Here is a 17,065-nt window from a genome sequence, read left to right on the forward strand (position 1 = left end):
AACGTGGAATTGGTCCTCAGATGCTGATCATGCAGCCACCCTGTGTGCAGAACTAGTAACTGCAGGGCAACCACTCAGGTCAGGCTGCATCTGTGTGAAAAGAAACAGAGTCAACACTTCAGGTCGGAGACCATTCACCAGAACTCGGGATGAAGGGTCTCCAACCTGAAACATTAACTCTATTTACCACAGATGCAGCCTGACCTGCTGAGTATTTCTACCATTTTCTGTTTTTGTTTTAGATTTCCAACCACATTCTCAGGGAGAAACTACTAACACTTTATATGCGAGCACACTCAGGCAAAGATCAACCCCAAACACATCACCCCTCACCCCGATAGCAAGACTGATATCTGCACTTTTAAGTAATATTACACAAATGTAAATGTATTTGGAAGTAATCAAATATTGTGAAATTACATCGAAGACATGATTTTGTAAAACCTAATTAATCATGTATATTAATGGACAAATGATGTTTCTCCTAAAGAAATCTTGCAGTAATTTTGGTTTCCCAAGGTGATCTCTACCTGTTAATTTATTTCTTCCTCATTCATTCTGAAACACTATTTCCCTTGCCACCCTCCAACCCCCACCCCCCCAGTCCCAACACCATTGCTCTGTCTTCCATTACATTCAAAGTCTAAGGTAAAGACCTATGATAAAGTCTGTGGTAAAGTCTGTGGTAAAGTCAAAGATCTTATGGTAAACAACATTTTTTGTGGCAGATCAAGTACCGAGAACTGATGACATGATATTTGGATATAGAGTTGAGCCACCAAAATCTCAGTCTCAGATCTCCTTTTGCTGAAACTGGTACTTTGGAAAATTCCTCCGAATCCAGTAGAGTATTTGCAGGGTAGATGAGAGTACTGCAAGCATTGGTGAGGGAGGGGAAGGTGGAGAGAATTCAGGGAAAGGGTCCAGGGTAATAACAGCATTGCAAGTGCAAAGCAACCATGCTGGAGGAAAAACTCTTCTGAAGACCATGAGAGCACAGTAGTATTATTTACATTACAGGAAGCAAAAGCATCCTGGGTGTGTTGACAAGAGTTGGTGCAGGACTTACTGGAGGTCTGGATGAAGGAGCAGTTAGACCTTGGAATGTATTTGACTCAGTTATTGTACTGCTGGCACTACATGGAAAAGTGAAATGTAGGCAGCATGGGCCAAATAGTACTTGGCCAAACAAGCTGCACATCAACACAGAAAAGCTGCTGCTGAGCTCTGAAACTATAAAAAGATTTCCCATGGCTAAATTAGTTGTACTAACCTCAAATGGAAAAATGAGGTGATGAACACACTGTGTGACTGAATGGAACCACACAGGTTTCAGAATTATTGAGAAATGGATGATGCAAAGTAGGTAGGGGAGGAGTGGCATAGGGGAAAGACATCCTTAGGCTATGGGGTATTTAGTGGAATTGATACAAACTGGAAACCAGTGAGACAATAGGTAAAACAATGGAAATGTTAGAATAAAAACCCCTACTGAAATTTCTGAATTCCTATATGACATTTACAACAGAAAAAAAATGTACACAAAAAGGCCCAATAACAAATTTGTTGATTTAATTTATAATTTTAAGTTATAAATACATATAGCTAGAGAGGTATACAGCATGAAAACAAGCCCTTTGGCCCAACTCATCCATGCCGACCAAGGTTCCTATCTACGCTAGTCCCAGTTACCTGCATTTGGCCCATATCCCTCTAAGCTTTTCCTATCCATTTACCTGTCCAAATGTCTTTTAAACTTTGTAATTGTACACACCTCTACCACTTCCTCTGGCTGCTCATTCCATATGTCCACCACCCTCTGCGTAGAAAACTTTGCCCCGCAAGTCCCCTTTAAATCTTTCTCCCCTCACCTTAAACCTATGCCCTCTAATTTTAGACTCTTCTACCTTGGGGAAAAAGACTAACAATTCATCTTATCTATGCCCCTCATGACTTTATAAACCCCTGTAAGGCCGCCCCTCAGCCTCCTTCACTCCAGGGAAAACGGTCCCAGCCTATCCAGTCTCTCCTTGTAATTCAAGCCCTCCAGTCCCAGCAATCTTTTGTGCCATCTCTCAAGCTTAATCACATCCTTCCTACAGTATGGTGACGAGAACTGTATATTCCAGATACAGTCTCAACAACATCTTGTATAGCCGTAACATGACATCCCAACTCTTGCACTCAGTGCCCCGTCTTCTTCACCACATTGTCTACCTGTGTTGCCACTTTAAGGGAAGTATGTACTTGTCATCCACAAGTTTACTAATTGTGCCACCTACATTCTCATCTACTGCCCTGCCCTCGTCAATGCTTTTTGTCAGCTTTTCAAAAAAAACTCAGTCAAATCCATGAGACACAATTTCCCAAGCACATATCTGTAAACTATTTGATAAAATTTACATTGAAATTTGAACATTCTCATTTGCCTGACAAACATTAGACCCAGCACCAATCCCTGGGCACACCACTGGTCACAGACCTCCATTCTGAAAAACAACCCTCCAATACGGCCCTCAATCTCCTTCCACCAAGCCAATTTTGCATCCAATTGCAACAAATTGCAATTCCAACATCTGCAATTTCCTGCATTTCCATTTGTATCCAATGGCTAGCACACCCTGGATCCCATGTGATCTAACCTTCCAGATCAGCCTACCATGCAGTGCCTTGTCAAAAGCCTTGCTAAAGTCAACAAAGAAGGTCGAGTGCCCTGCCCTCGTCAATGCTTTTTCTCAGCTTTTCAAAAGAACTCAGTCAAATTCATGAGACACAACTTCCCAAACACATACCTGTAAACTATTTGATGCAATTTACATTGACATTTTAACTGTTTTAAGAGACGTTCCAGACTATACAAAAATAAATATGAATAATTTTTTTGCAGTATTAACTTAAAACTTTTAGGTTGTGGGCAATATTAGCCTGGTGTCAAGGTAGCACCCTTGTACTCTGAATCAGGAGACTGTATTTTCAACTGCAAGATTAAATGAATGATCCAGAGCAACTCACTGCAGTCTGAGGATACAGGCAATGTTGCAAGTGTTAGGTGGCTAAACTGAGATTCCTTTTGGCTTTGCAGATGGATGCAAAAGGTCCAATGGGCATTATTTTAAGAAATGCAGGGATTTTGTTTTTGTTCTTAGTTAACACTACTTATGCAACACCATCTAGTTATTCATTTCATTTGTTGTTTGTAGTAGCTTGTTTTGTGCCAATTGGCTGCTGCATTTGCCATGTAACAATTGTGATTGCACTTCAAAAGCATTTCCCTAGTCGTGAAATACTTTGGGCCATTTGGAGCATATAACCAGGCATAAAACCATTCTGCAAGTTGATTTTACAGATCAATAGGAAAGTTATTTATTTTCTACTGCTCTAAAGTCATCTTGCAAAATTGCCAAATAAATAAATTGAATTAAAAGGCTGTTTTAATGTAGTATTGCAATTATTGCTGTCAGGCTGTAAATAAATGAATGAAAATGGTGGATGAAATACATTTTTATATCATTTAAAGAATTTAATAATGCAGTCATGGTTTCAATTATCCTTGTAACTTCTAACATTAAGACATTTTTTGCATAGCAATTTGCAATATGTAACCCATAATCATACTTGATCTCATTTCTCTGTTAATACGAAATCACACTCATCCAAATATTTCAGCGTGCATGCATTAATGTTGAAAGATACTGTAGAAAAACAAGTTATTATTACACATGAAAATTTGATATCCTTTAAAGCTCGATTCTAACTAACATTTTCAAGGCTTCTAAAGTACACGTTTGTATTGTAATCCTTTACCTATTCAAAAACTCATTACACCTAATGATCTGAGTCCACTTCCTGGCCTGAATGGGGTACTAAATACAACATTAGCAGATGGTCACTCACACAATACTCGCTGCTATATGCTCAGCAGCTGTCCAGTGAGAGAGCAGATGGTTATGGACAGGCCAGAGTTGATATTGGTCAACATGATTAAAGCTGGTCACCTCTTTTAGGAGCTTCACTCTCTTTTGCACTTACCAAATTAAGTAAACATATGATTAACTCAATTGTTAAACATACAATACGAATATGGTTTCAATTTCGTAAATTTTTTGGATTGAATACATTTAACTTGTCAAGTCCCATTCAATCTAATTTTTTCTTTCATCCATCCAGAGTTGACTCAGCTTTTTCCATATGGAAAAGGAAGGGAATAGTATGTTTCTGTGATTTATTCATTGAAAACTGATTTTCATCTTTTGAACAACTGTCTAACAAATACAATTTGTCTAGATCACACTTTTTTCGATATTTGCAGATTAGAAATTTTTTAAAAGCTACTATACTCTCTTTTCCGACACCTTACAAAACTGAAATTACGGAAAAAATTTTAGGTCTTAATCCTCATCAGAAGGGCTTGATAGCAATAATCTATGATTTAATTATGAAAATACGTCCAGAATCACTGGAGAAAATTAAGAATGAATGGGAAAGTGAACTCCAGACATCTTTACCTACTGAGACATGGAAGAAAATTTTTCATTTAGTTAATACATCTTCAATGTGTGCCAGACACTCTTTGATACAGTTTAAGGTAGTCCACAGGACCCATATGTCAAAAGATAAGCTAGCCCGTTTTTATCACCATATAAATCCTATAAGTGACAGATGTAAATCAAATGCTGCTTCTTTGACACATATGTTTTGGTCCTGTCCTCTTTTGGAAAAATATTGGAAAGACATTTTTAACATTATCTCAACTGCATTGAATACTGATTTACAACCTCACCCCATCACTGCAATTTTTGGATTACCAAGGATAGACTCTGGCCATTTATCTGCTTCCGCTTACCCTATGATTGCCTTTGTTACATTAATGGCCAAACGATCCATTTTGCTTAAATGGAAGGATCCAATACCCCCTGCTACTTTTCAATGGTTCTCTCAAGTTTAAACATGATATAAACTTGGGAAAAAATTAGGAGTGGTACTGTTGATCCTTCGCTTAAATTTGAAGATATTTGGAGTCCATTTATTCAATATTTTCACATGATATAGATCCCCCTTCAATAATTCTCCAATTTAGAGGAACGGAGTTGATGACATAATATTGCTCTGTTTCTACTGAGAAATTTCAGTCCAGTCTTTTTTTTCTTTTTTTTGTTCTTTTTGAAATTTTTCTGTTTGATTTGATATATTGTTTATAACTTTTCTTATTGATTTGGGGATTTTTTTCTTTCTTTTATATATATAAGAAATCTTTTTCTTTCCTTTCTTTCATATTATATTCATTTACTAAGAGATCAAGGGATCTACAGATTTTTTTTTATATTTTATTGTTCTTTATGATTATCTATGCCATTATTGTTCTCCTGATCTCTTTGTATTACATGTACAAACAGTGATGTTATATATTAATCTGTATTAATTTGAAAACTAATAAAAAGTTAAAAAAGAAAGCTGGTCACCTCAAGGACCTAAACACATCAAGCAAAAACTTAACATCTGGAATAGTTCATGAAATACTCCAATAGATTTTAATGCAACTATTTTTTTTTGCAAGGGGAAAGGCTGTAATTAATATTTTCAAATACAGCCAAAGCCATAATACTGCAAGGTCTAACAATACATAATTTACGTTCTCTTTTGCCAGAAATTTGGCTGATGAATTACCTCTGCTCAAATTGTTTAACCTCTCTTTTGCCCAATTTGTTACTGCATGTCTAACAAGTAATTTTTTTTATTATCCATTTGCATTTTTATTCAAGCCTACATTATATGTATATTTAAAATTGTGTTTGCTATCCAAACTAAATAGATTTTCAGAATTCTAAACCATTTGTACTAATTTCCAAGTATCTTATCCCATTTTAATCAGTGCAAATCAGTCCATTGAACCAGATGCAGCCATTATAAATTAATTTATCTGAAATCCTCCTTTGGTCAAGGTATAAGGTGTGATCACGCACTCACAAATTACTGTAGGTGGAGAAATCAGCTGGCAATCCATAATTACCTGTAGGCTTTTCCATACAAATATGGATCTGTAATGCATCTCTGTAGTGCAGAATCATCACTGTCCATTACACAAACATTACTCAAAGAAAGGGAGAAATGAAAGAACAAAATAGAGGACCACAAATATGCCATATGGCCCCATTAGCCTACTCTGGCATTCAATAAGATCATGGCTATCTGATCTTGGCTTCAGCTCCACTTTCTTGCCCATTCTCCATATCCCTTAAGCCCAGGGGAAATAAGGTTTAAATATCTTCAATGTGGTTATGAAAATGGAAACTGTGCAAGATTTGGGAGAAAGAATTGAGGTTGGATAAGTGGGTGAGGGGGTAGGGAAAGGAGTACATATTTCCAGATTTTCACCTCCATGTGTGTACTTGCTCATACTTATAAGAATTACATCACAGAATTGTTACAGGATACAAGGCTGCCATTTGGCCTATCAGGTCTGTCAGCTTTTAGTAAGTACAATCCAGTTATTACCGTTGCCCAGTTCTTTCCCTGTAGCCATGCAATTGTTTTCCATTCAAGTTCTTACTGAATCCCTTTTTGAAAACCACATCTACATTTTGTGCATTAAATTCCAGATCATAACACACAACTTTCTCGTATCTAGTTATGTGGTTCTTTTCCCCAGTTACCTTAAATCAGTGCTTTTTTGTTAACAGAAAGAGTTTCTCTTTATTCACTTTGTCTAAAACCATCATTGTTTGAACACTTATCAAATAACTTCTCAATCTTTCCTGCTATAAAAGAACAACCCAATTTTCTCCAGTCTATCCATATAAACTGAAGATTCCACTCCCAAATCATTTCAGCAAATCTATTAATGACTCTAGTGTCTCAGAGCTACTCTATGACAACTTGTATGTTCTTTAGCAAATCTGGAAAGGGTGGAAGATTCAAGATGTGATTGTTATTGTGTGCTTCTAGTTGGTCTTTTTTATTGTAACATGGGGAAAGCAGGGTTAGGATGAATTCAGGGAGGGGTGGAGATAGGCTTTGTATCAGTGGTCAAAAGCAGAAATGTACAATCTCACCAGATTCCAAATCATGACTCCCCAAATTTGAGCTTTCCAATCATAGTGTCCAAGATCACATTTAGGGAGCTTAAAATGTTTGAGCCATAATTGCAATTTCTTTGCTTGTAAGTGAGACATGCACGAAGGCTGCAGATATTCTTAACATTAGATCCTCAGCAAGAATAAAAAGTGCCAACATTTCATGTCCCTACAAGACTTGTGCCTTACAATAAACATCTTCTTATATCTCTTCTATTATTCCTTTTACATGCTGCTCAGGTAAGAGGAACAGGTATGGAAATAAGGTTGCCAATCTCTATAGGGGTCACATGTCAGTTTGTGCAGAGTTACACAACTGCTGACAGCATTTCTAGTTCTACACCGGATGCCTACATGGAATTCTCTAGAGGGAGTCAGCTTCATTGGTTAGTCGCAGCATCACACTTGAAGGCAGCAGATTCAGAAGTTTCTCCCCTCACAGGATTTTCCACCCACAAGAAATAATTTGCAAAAAGCTCCACAGTGAGAACATGAAATGTCGGGTGTTTCACACTGCAGGCTGTGTTAATGCTTCATTCACCAACCACCTCAGGTTAATATTATGAAACACTTCACTTCATGCTGTATATTTTAAAGAAATATATATTGCATCTATCTAGAATTTCTAATTTTTTAATGTTTTCCTGAATTCACTTTAATTGGAATTAACTTATCAAATACCAATACACATTTTTGTGTGTCAAAAATAAAATACTGTTTAGCAGCACAATAGAGTCACTGCCTCACATTTCCAGAGACTCAGGTTCCATCTTGACCTTGGGTGCTGTGTGTATGGATCTTGCACATTCCCCTAGTGATTGTGTGGGTTTCCTTTGGGTCCTCCTGTTTCTTCCAACATCCAGAGATTTGCGGGTTGGTAGGCTAAATTGGCCACTGTAAGTTGCCCTTAGTGTGTAGGTGAGGTAGAATCTGAGTGGAGTTGATGGAAATATAGGGTGAATAAAATAAAAAGTGGAATTAATGTAGGATTGATGTAAATGGGTTGTCAATGGTTGGCACAGACTCAGTGGGCTGAAGAACCTGTTTCCATGCTGTATTTCTTTATATGAAATCAGCTTATCAAATGTCAATACATATTTTTGTGTCAAAAAAAATAGTTCAGTAGAAAATTATGGACTTACAATGAATGACTTCAGTTATTTAATAATGTAGCCGTTTTCACCAAGAACAATTTTATAAAAATCTGATATGAAGGTGAACTGCATCTTGAACATTTGCCACATTATAACTTCACATAATATTGAGCTGTACATAATGTTGACAATTGAAGATATGCTCTGTCTCAATTAGTATACATTGAAAATGATTCACTTCCTGTATAAAAAATACAGAAAGCAGCTTTATGCAAGCCGCCAGGCTTTGAAAACAATTACATTACCGGACCTTGAGGCAGAAGCATGGATTTGTCTAGAGGGTGCAATGATTGTTAGCAAGTTCAATTCCAAAAATCATATATTCTACAACCAAACTGCAAACAGCATCATTCTTGCATAAAATTGAAATGTGCAGAAAACACTTACTGGTATTTGACTGGTCATTTTCTAGTGGGTGGTCATCATAAAAATCTGAAAGAAAAAGAAACAAGCTACAATTTCTGTCCATAATTCATTTCTAAACCATAAATAATTGCTTAAATTTTATCTATGTTTTAATCTTAACATTCCTTCTATTAGTTAAAATGTCAGTTTTCCAAACTGAATTAATTTGTATAATTATTACTTGTATTGTCACATCAATTCAGGCACATTAACAAATCATAGTTTAATTGATACCATTTCAATTAATCTCAATACAATGTCAGAATTTCACGATTTTGCTAATTTTACGATTTCACGACTTTTCTCTAGCCCCAAGCACAAAGCAGCAATATAAAAGCTATGAGATTTCTTGCTTCCTTGCAACTTATTCTGTATTTTCAGTTAGGAGTAAGGCACAATAATGAAACCAAAATTTCTTTGGCAAATTATCATTACTTTGTTTAATTGCCTAATACCAAACACCAATATAAGTTTCATAAGTAGCAAAATATAACACATAGTAAAGAATCCTTTGCTGCTTCAAATATTGCCTTTCCTTATTACTTCAAGATGTGCTGATAGGAATCAGTATCCAAAAAATACTTTACTTCAGATGCTGCCTGAATTTTATTTTTGGAACAAACATTTTTGTTTTCCAACATAGCTTTCCCTTGTATCTGCAAAATGAAACCGACCATGTTAATAACATGTAACTGCAATGTACTTTTAATGAGGAAAATATCTCAAGGCACTTTACAAGGGGGGAAAAATAGTGACACTAAACCAGAACAACAAAGATCAGGAGAGGTGTCAAAACAAATTAAAAATTAACTTACAGGGATGTGTTAAAGGAGGAGATGTAACTGGGAAAGCAATGAACAAGCACCAGAGCCTGGTGCCCAGAAGGCTGAATACATAACTACCAATGGTGGGAAAAAGAAGAGAGTCAAAAGAGCAGACAGCATTGGAGGAAAGGGATGAGGTGAGGATAGGAGAAGGGTGCTGGACAGTTGGGTAGGCTTTATGCAGGAGGGTTAAGGTCAGAAAAGGATCAAAATTTCAAAGACACAAGAGACTTTAGATGCTGGAATCTGAAGCAATAAAATCTGCTGGTGGAACTCAGTGGGTCAAGCAGCATCTGTGGGGGGAAAAGAACCGTCGACATTTCGGGTCAAAACCCTGCATTAAATTTTGAAACTATACAGAACATCAAGTGAATATTGTTGACGATTCTAAAGGCTAGCTTCAAGTCTTCTTTATGTCTAGCTAAAGAAAACTTTGCCTTACCGAAGACTGACCAAACAGAAAAAGCGAAAAAGAGTTTAAGGCATACACCAAGGTGCTACCGGTGCACAAGTGAAGTTGGTCACAACAATGCAGATAATATTGACAAAGAGGAATCAGAAATTGATATTTGGAAGACTCCAGAAATGAATGCAGGGCTTGGAAGTGAAATGGAAATTATGCCTACAGGCAAGTGATGTCCCAATGAGCTGGCCAATGGAATAGAAACATTAAAAGAAGATAGTATGGTTGACCACAAAGGATACAGGAAATTAAAGGCATTGAGAAAGGATATTTCACATAATCAGAGAAAATGGTGGTAAAGGCTGCAGTGATGGAAGGAATGGAAACACGATTGGAAGGATAATGAGTCGGAGATGGGCACGGAATTTGGGAGGTAACAAGAGATTCAAAGATTTTGGGGAGATTAGAACTTGGGTTAAAATGCAAAGAAACAAGAAGGGTTCTAAGGTGATCACTTGAAAAGGGATAAATATCTTGTATTACACAACTGTTTACATTATTTCACTAAGGGCCTGGGAGGGAATTCAGTCGATAATTATGCCTCCAAAAATGTCAAAGAGATGGAACTCATGGTCAAATTAAGCTCAAGGGTTCACAGTTGAAATAAAGGACCTCTAGGGTGGTTTACTTAAGGAAATAAAAATGGACTAAAATGATCCAAGTAAAGCCAATTTTGGGTCACTAAAATGAAAATACACCAGAAATACAGTCAAGAAGGCATGAATGCAAAGAGACAACAAAGAAAACAAGCTTGGGTTATGGTGTACTTACTGCAAAATTTGACATTAAGTGCAACAAAATGTTTTGCTGCACTTAAGTTTTGCAAGTAAAGAATCAATAAAGTTCATTATGAAGTGAATTAGCCTTGAACATAGATTGAGATTGATTCACAAAATAAAGGTAAATGCAAGCTATATTCAAGAGCATAAGTAAGACAACTAAACCAACTCCAATCAAACTCAAAATAATGTGATACTCTAGAATCAAATCAGTGCAGTCAATACATGGTAACAAAGTATAACGGCACAACAATACAGCAATTAATCTTGCTGCTTCACAGCTCCAGAGATCCGGGTTCAATCCTGCTGCCTACATATGGTCTGCACGTTCTCCATGATTGAATGGGTTTCCCAATGGGTGCCCTAGTTTCTTCCCACATGCTGATTGGTAGGTTAATTGGTTGCTGTAAATTGCCCCGGGTATAGGTCCGTGGCAGGAAGATTGGTGGGAATTGATGGGAATGCAAGACGAAAAATGGGATTACTGCACAATTGGTGTACACGGGTATTTGACGGTTGGTGCAGACAAAGTGGGCCAAAGTGCCCGTTTCTGTACCATGTTTCTATAACTCCATGACCATGTAGAATTGATGATCATTACCAATGAACACAATTTTAAGAATTCAAAAAAAATGCAGATTACAAACTTGAAGCAAAGCTGGATCATTTTTGGAAACTCACTTTATTAGTGCAGTATTAGAGGGATTAGGATTTGTGTTAGATTGCATCACTCAACCAATCCTTCAACCCCAAAATTACTAATTTCACCAAGAGTTAAATTCAAAATATGTCACCTCCTCTACCAGACAAATTGGTTAAACTAACAATTGATTAGTTAGCTAATCATGTTGCAATAGCAGAAAAACTGCAAATTATTAGCATGTTTCAAAGAACGATCTCCTCCAAACTTGGAGGAATACTTCCATTACCACCAACATCTGCAAATCACTGGTCAACCTGGAAATCCATGCTTCAGCAGGAGGAGCAAGGAAAACTAGGTAAAGCAATAAATATTCATTACATGCTTTGAGAAGCAAATCTTTCTTAGACTACTTATTCATGAAACCTCTAAAACTAGTGATTTCTAATGGAAGCTATCCAGCATGCTTTTCTTCACTTAACCAAGAATATATCAAATTCAGTCCAGTGCAGTTGAATATCTTCATCTCAAATACACTAACCAGAATCCCACTAGTTGATTTTTCCTCATAACAAAGAACTTTCCACATTAACTTCAAAATTACTTTCACCAGTTTGAACTACATCCTCTTGAACTACTGTTTTTTTTAAAACAATTTATAATATTCCAAATTTACCTTCTGAATTAAACGAGAGAATTGTATCCACCTGCCCTTCTCTTTCCATACATTAACTACAGACACACTCAATCTGCTAATTCTATTGTTATTAGCATAAAGCCTTACCTATAAGTGAAGGATCAGCTGTTTGATTCCACAGACTGACAGAACAAGCAGTAGGCACAACCCTAATGTAATTGCTGGAAATGCCTGCCTACACATTTCTAGCATCATAGTGTTCATTCTTCAGTTTGCTTATTAGTGATAGAATTAAATCAGTATCATCAAATGTTGCATCAAAAAACAGCTTGCACTTATATCATATCTATGTCCCAGGTGTTTTACGGGAATGTTTTGATGGTTGACCAAAAAAAATGATGAAACATGGTTCAACGGTCTAATTTATTGGAACACATCTTTAACAGTAAATCAACCATAGAAAGTTTAATGAATTGCAGAGGAAGGATGTATTTGTTCACAGATCACTACTTGCTTCACAAATGAATTCAATAATCATTAGCAAGTTGAAACAGAAATATAAATGGAGAGGATCCTTTGGTTAATGCATGTGGCTTTTTTTAAAATCTAAAATTAATGAAATCCCTTCTGCCCAACTTCAAAATTGCTACCTTAATAGATCTCCATAAATGTAGTTAATTTGCTTTTAGTGTATGGCATCACCTTTAAGCATTACGTCCATTTATATGATTTCTTTAGAAGTACAACCTAGACAGTTATCTCCAAAATTATAAGCTTCCAATCATACTACTAAGTAATACATAACATATTGAAATTATATTGGCCCTGAATCTGTGACAATCCATTTCTTCACAGATGCAAAATAAAGCCCACTTGTAATTCAGCGCAGAAGGTAATCTTTTTAAACTGTGTCAGAGAGATAACCAATTATGAATAACTTTAATGGAGCCTTTTAATAACATCCCTGTTCTCATATAATGAATACAAAACTTTCCACTTTTAAGCTCAACTAAAACTGACAAATTTCTTGAGAAATGTCAATAACATTTTTTGCATATCTTTGAATTTTGTTCAGTTAATTTTGCTTCCTTAGAAATAGCTTGATTACTTTAAAATGGAAACACCAAAATTTCAAGTGGAAATTCTATACATGCTACTCCAATCTATGCAGATGGACAATTATAAAAATATATACAGAGGAAAATGTTATGTTCTGATTAAGTTGTATATTTTCTTTGAAAGAACTTTGTAACATTACATTTCTTCAGATTTTATCTCAAAATATAATTGAGGTCTCATACTCCTTACAGTTGGATATCTGAATGGACATGTACTGAAAATGACTGCATCAAACAGCAAAACAAACTCCCACAACGGCTTAGAAAATATTCAACATCTTTTCAAATGAACTCCCTATGGAAATCCTGAACACATGCAAACACACTGCAATTTTCTTTTCTATATTACATGCACACTTCTTTGACATTAAAAAAACTATTGCACATTCTCTGCATTCTATTGATACAAGGTTAAGTTGATTAGTTATGCCTCAGCAAGGTGCTTTGCTGTCATAAGAAGCATTCAATAGATTGATCAGTGTCAAGGGAAATCTGCCCTTCATTTGAGTTACTTCACAGTTTTGCATATTTGCAAATCACATTACCTGCTGTAGTGTAACTCTGGCCCTTTATTTTAGAAAAGAATTGAGGTTGCAGCTGCACAGTTACATTTATTTCTGATTTAACAGTGCTAAAGTTGTTCTTTTCTTTCTAACTAAAGTTCTTCAATACATATTATAGGCTAGCTCAAAAGAATTGTTTGTCAAAATATTTTAGGATTATCAATAAATTAAGCAGAAGGTATATGTACATTCAATATTGTAATCCATTCATTAATGGCTTATTCGAACAAGTACTTTTGCACGAATGGCAAGTTAAAAGTTTTTGATTTGTTCATGGAAAACATCCATTAGATGAGCAATACCTCCAGAATAAGATGTGCCTCAAGGACTTTATAAAGGATATGTCAATTTATATGCAGATAATTTGCTCTAAACTTTTTGCAAACACTAATATTGTTCTGAACTTTAAAGATCTGCTCACATTTAGGATACTTTTGAAGATTGTTTTTTTACAATAGATTTCCCTCAATAGAAATTTCTGGAAATATTTTGACAATGAACAATAATTAATTCAGGTGTATCATAACTTAACATAATTTACTTTAAAATTTTGTGCCAACTTACACAGTAAGATAAATGACACTGGATTTACTCCACTTTCCTGTGTGTATATTGTGGCATTTAGATGGCATGGAAATAATCAACTATAAATCATTGTGGTAGACTCTTTCTCCCCCCAAAAGTAGTATAGACTGCATGAACAAGTCTAGTACTTTCCTAGCAACAACATTTTTCTTGAAACATTTACAGGATTGTTCTTCAGAAAGAAGATCACATTGGGAGTGATCATGGCTATTTAATAATGAAATTACAATATTAAAAAAATCAAAATTTTTTTTTACAAATTTACCAATCTCTAAAGATAAGTTTTATGGAAAGAAAGTGTAGAGAATCATATCAATAAAAGGGAAACTAAATCAAAGGAAGCTCAGAGAAATGAACATTCATTTTCTTTTTCTCTGAAATTCCTTTGATTTAAAAATACAAGTAGCATATTAAAATTGTTCTGAAAGTAAGCAGGATTATTTCAGACTTTCATTTCCCAGCCCCCCATGTTCATTGTTATCAGTTTTATTTTGTAATTTTTTAAAAACTCTGAGCAGATGGTTTAAAGGATTGTTGTGTCATAAAAATGGCAGCACAGATTTACAACTTTAATTTCCTTGGCAGTAATTTCAGTACCTTACCAGAGCCAAGGGACCAAAACAAAAGTCAGAAAATAATCTACCTAACGCATATTTTCAGATATTTGGCAGAGACTTGATAAGAAATAGATCATATTCCCACATTTCTAATCCAAGAAGTTTCAGCAAAAGAGAAAAACGAGGAAAAAAACAAAACAAAAATTGAAGGAATTTGCAAGGTAGCCAAGCCCAAAAGAATAGTACTGTCATTTTGTTTTGTATTGATGTGATTGAAATAGCCTTCTAATAAACATAGGAAGGCATAACTCCATGGCTTTTCAACAGGGAAATGGACAATATGTTATGAGGGCATTCTTTTTCATGAAAGTATAAATTTGGCATCAAATGGTCTCCTGTATCAGTATCTTAGTGAATTTCCATTTTGTTTATTAAAAAGCTCTCATTTATTATCTGTGGTATTGTTTTGTAAAATGCAAAACACTGCTTTTATTTTTGATTTCCAATATTTGCAAAGGATTCAATAGGTTGGCCAATATCTGTGGAGAAGTGATGATTTTACATGAAGCCTTACTGAAAATATAAATTGAACTATTCCCTGCTTTCCCATCATTTTGCCATTTCTCTTTGACTGACTTGAGAATCAACAATTGATTTATTCATTATGGTCCATTTAAGGTCAAACATTTTAAACAATCCCACGATTGTTTCAAATTTCACTGTTAATCATTTATTTCGGCTTTATCTTCAACATCTCTCTCAAACGTGGAACATGAGCTTTAGTCTTCAGAAACTTACAGAAAATTGGATTGCTTGACGTCTAGCCAATTCACTGCAATGCAACATTTCCAGTAATTAAGTGAATCAGATCATCCGCAATATAATTTGACACACCAATTACTATGCACAATTGTATCTTGTGCTCCCCTAGTTCAAAGTTTACCCTCAAGATTTCCATTGAAGTTATACAGATCTGAATAAAAAAATCATTAAATGTTGGAGAACGGGGAACAACATCAACAAGAGAACCCCATCCTTTATCTCCCAGGCACAAACATTCAGAGTTGAAAGATATTCCATGAGAAAAAAATGAACTCAAAACACTGTTCTGATGGATGCAGCCTGGCTTGCTGAGCATCTCCAGTCTATTCTGCTTGACTATAAAGGAATTCCTGGCTTCAGTAAAGCAACTAAAATCCAACACCTCTTTTACTGAGTACTTAGATGATTGGGGTTAGATTAAAGTTATAATATACAAAATTCATTTGAATTTTCTAGCAATTCAGGGTGATGTCTATAGTCTATACAGAGTCTAGCTGAAATAGATGTCAGAGTTTCCATTAGTCCGGTGAGATCAAGACTTTTCCATTCGAGTTATCAACAGTCCGATGTGACTCTCTTTAAATAATGCTAGTTTCCAATTTAGACCATTTCTTACTTTCAATAGGTTTAAATGTTCACTGCATCAAAATTAATCAATCCACTAATATTGAGGTCAAAGGCATTTTTAAATAGTTATTAATAGACTATATTAAAACAAAATAAAAATGCAACAAAACAAAACAAAAAGGGAATGAAGTTCAAAAGCACTGAGCTCCAAAAGATTTGAGTAACGTGAATCAAAGAGCAAAATTGTTTAGGTTATTCTATTATAAAAGTGGTGTCTTTTCTTGATGCATTAGCTGAATGATCGGCCATAGCAGGAACAAAGAAAAACAACTTTACAACAGGTACATGAACAGGAGAAGTGATCAGGGAGATAAATGTTTACATTTTACAAGGGTCAAACTTTAACATAAACCCTGTCCCTTCATTAGATCTCAATCTACAAATCCCTCTCTGTAAAAATAAGATATCCTTGCTTTCAAATCAAGAAAGGCACAATTAAATTGATCCATGGATGAAATGCAATGAATTATTACTGCAATTTTCAAAAACAACAACTTTTGAGGGCTCATAACTCAAGTTAAAATAATGAATTAGGCTGTACTGATTTTATTCACAGAATCAAGATAAGAAAAATGTATTTTCCATGTCAAACCATAACTGCATTAAAAAGCACATATGAAGGCTATTGTGTGAATACCCATTCTCCAAATGAAAGTTTAACTCCAAGTCAATATAACCAAATTATCCAGCATCATACAGCACAGAAACAGGCCCTTCAGCCCAACTGGTCCTTTGAAATTCTTCCTCTTTAATCATTTCCCATGCTAAAAATTCTGTAGATTCTGCATTAAGACAGACCAGCACTTTTGCATTACAATAGT

At 35.4% G+C, this 17,065-nt stretch overlaps 1 protein-coding gene across 1 annotated transcript in view; it reads right to left on the reverse strand.

The window, feature by feature from the left end:
* The window catches only part of LOC127582240 (nuclear receptor subfamily 6 group A member 1), a 219,651-nt gene that overhangs the window by 173,501 nt on the left and 29,085 nt on the right, over nucleotides 1-17,065 (reverse strand). The window contains exon 2 of the mRNA XM_052037381.1: nucleotides 8,612-8,656. Within this exon, the coding sequence (XP_051893341.1) occupies nucleotides 8,612-8,656 (45 nt within the window). The remainder of the gene's footprint in view (nucleotides 1-8,611; nucleotides 8,657-17,065) is intronic.

Source organism: Pristis pectinata, chromosome 23 (assembly GCF_009764475.1).
Source record: "Pristis pectinata isolate sPriPec2 chromosome 23, sPriPec2.1.pri, whole genome shotgun sequence".
Classification (NCBI taxonomy): Eukaryota; Metazoa; Chordata; class Chondrichthyes; order Rhinopristiformes; family Pristidae; genus Pristis; species Pristis pectinata.